Source organism: Carassius gibelio, chromosome B4 (assembly GCF_023724105.1).
Source record: "Carassius gibelio isolate Cgi1373 ecotype wild population from Czech Republic chromosome B4, carGib1.2-hapl.c, whole genome shotgun sequence".
NCBI lineage: Eukaryota > Metazoa > Chordata > Actinopteri > Cypriniformes > Cyprinidae > Carassius > Carassius gibelio.
Genome location: NC_068399.1, coordinates 27,895,418 through 27,897,917, shown reverse-complemented (window position 1 = coordinate 27,897,917; position 2,500 = coordinate 27,895,418). Strand labels below are relative to the sequence as shown.

The 2,500-nt window shown below is 36.7% G+C and overlaps 2 protein-coding genes across 3 annotated transcripts in view; one reads left to right on the top strand and one right to left on the bottom strand.

Moving 5' to 3' along the window:
- LOC127956256 (melanocortin-2 receptor accessory protein 2B-like) overlaps window positions 1–2,500 on the top strand; it is a 126,539-nt gene that overhangs the window by 118,883 nt on the left and 5,156 nt on the right. The window lies entirely within an intron of this gene.
- Window positions 2,058–2,500, bottom strand: part of LOC127956261 (protein ripply2-like) — a 905-nt gene continuing 462 nt past the window's right edge. Inside the window, exon 3 of the mRNA XM_052554094.1 lies at window positions 2,058–2,302. Within this exon, the coding sequence (XP_052410054.1) occupies window positions 2,146–2,302 (157 nt within the window). The 3' untranslated portion in view covers window positions 2,058–2,145. The remainder of the gene's footprint in view (window positions 2,303–2,500) is intronic.

Here is a 2,500-nt window from a genome sequence, read left to right as displayed (position 1 = left end):
TTTTTCTTTATTTTTAAAAGAAGGTGGTAATTAAGTTCAATTAAATCTTACATAACAACATGAATATCGTTTGTATGTGCAGGAAAACCTGATCCAGATGTGCTTGAAAATTAAATAAAAATAAAAATACAGATCACTAACTCTCACACACACACTCTCTCACACACTCTCTCTCTCACACATACACACACCTCTGTGTAGCTCACACACTCTCACACAGATCTGAGGTTTATGGGGGGGTCATCACAGAGCAGTCCTGGGGTCAGATAAACCTCTGGACGCTGAGATATGATGATACAGAGCTCATAACGGCTCAGAAACACACCACACACGAGTTCCCACAGTCACACAACATCTCTAACAGTGTTAAATCACACACTCTCACACACACACTCTCACACACACACACTCACACCTTTCATGGGAGTCTGAGATAAGGCTGGTCAAAAGTTCACCAACACACAGCAAAACATTCTTCACTTCTAAATATTAATTTGATTCTAAAAAATATTTTTTACAGAGCACTGCTTTCAGGGGTTTTATCTATTAAACTAAAACTGTTATTTTGTTTTATTTTTTTTTAAATAAAGTTTAAATGAAATGAAATTAAATATAAATATTAGATAAAAAGGTAAAGGACAATTTTGGCTGAAATAAGTTGAAATGAAAAATGATATAAAACTAAATATAAATTTTATATAAATGGTAACATTTAAAAATCTTTCTTAGTTATTACTTATAAGTTACTTATAAGTTTATTAACTGTTATATATTAGACAGACGTGTGAATCTACACACAGTCTTAATGGACACAACAGTTAACACCCTCACACACACACACACACACACTTCACACACTCCAACATATTCCCAACACAACACCTCAGTACACACACACACACACACACATGTTCTGCTTTCCCACGGTCACTGATATTCACACATAACTGCAGGAATCACAATCTTTAGATAATTCAGTGTTATTTTTAATTTCATAAAGGCTAAACTCACTGCTGTTCAGAACTCTGTGCTCAGTGAGATTCGTTTTGAGAAAGAAATAAACACTTTTATTCATCAGTGACACATTCAAAATATCACAAACACATCTCAAAAGCAAATATTTGCCATGATATTAATTCCTGTCAGATTTGTGTGTGTTACACAGAGAACTGTGTGTTGTGTTTTATGAAGTTGGAAACTGAGTCGAGGATCCAGAATGAGTGTATGTTTTGTAGATCTGGTGTGTGTGGCTTTCAGAAACTGTGTGACAAGGAAAGACTGTGTGTGTGAGCAGATGTCAGATCTGTAATGCTCTCGGAGTGTGTGAGAGGAGTCTGTGTGTCTGGGAAAGAGACGGTAAAACAGTGTGGTGTTCAGACATTAACACGTGCATGTGACGCCTGAGCAGGTGTCAAACACACACACACACACACACACACACTGAAACATCTGTCCAGTGAGCTTTCTGAGTAAAGAGAATGTCTCTCAGTCTCAGTTTCATTCAGTGCTGTCTGTATGTTCTATAACACTGAACCATTAGAGTCCGAATAAAACAGATTAATAACATTTCGATTAGTTTTTAACATTGGTTTGTTCATTTGGCCGACGACTTTAACCACAGACACAGAAACATTCAGTGGAAGATATGAGCAGACGTTCATTAAGGAACACTCGCCATCTGCTCTTTAATAATGTTCTCTAAGGGTTAGCGCAGAAACACTAATGGAACGCTTCTGCCTGAAGATGCTTTAAATGTTGCTAGAGAAATGTTTCAGAGAACGTTCAAAAGTAACGTTCCCATAATGTCCAAGTTTTTTTTTTTTACAACATAAAAAACCTGGATGATTTCAGCTTTCAGACGAATACTGTTTTCATAATTTAATGAGATGATGATTCATGTTTTTCATTTGGTTTTCTGTTAAGACTCACATCAGGATTGCTGACATTGCTTTTCGACAACCTCGTGATTCAGAGAATGAACAAAACTAATATTTCAAATATTTATTCATAGGAAATAAGTTACAGCTGGCATGTAGAATAATTTAACAAATACTAAAAAATAAAATATTTACATGTCAACTTCTAGTTTTATACACATATTCACAACTATGTACATGCATGGACTAAATGAAGTGATGAAGGTCTTCAGCTGAGGTTCTTCTCGTGCTCTTCATCCTCCTCCTCATCCTCGCTCTCTGAGTCCTCACACAGACAGATAGTGGCCTGAACCGGATAACTGCGCAGGAGGACCTCGGCGTCCAGGTACAGGTAATCGAAACAGCGAGATCTGGGCCAGAACAACCTGCAGAAATCAAGAAGAGTCCCACAGATCAGATCACATCTTACACAACACCAGGAACATTAATACAACGCTCGTTCAACATTTAAACATCATTAATAGAATGTTTCAGATGGATGTTCATCTAACGTTCTTTTGTAACATTCCCAGAACGTTTGAAAATGATCACACGGAATCTTCATCTAACGTTCTTCAAATGTT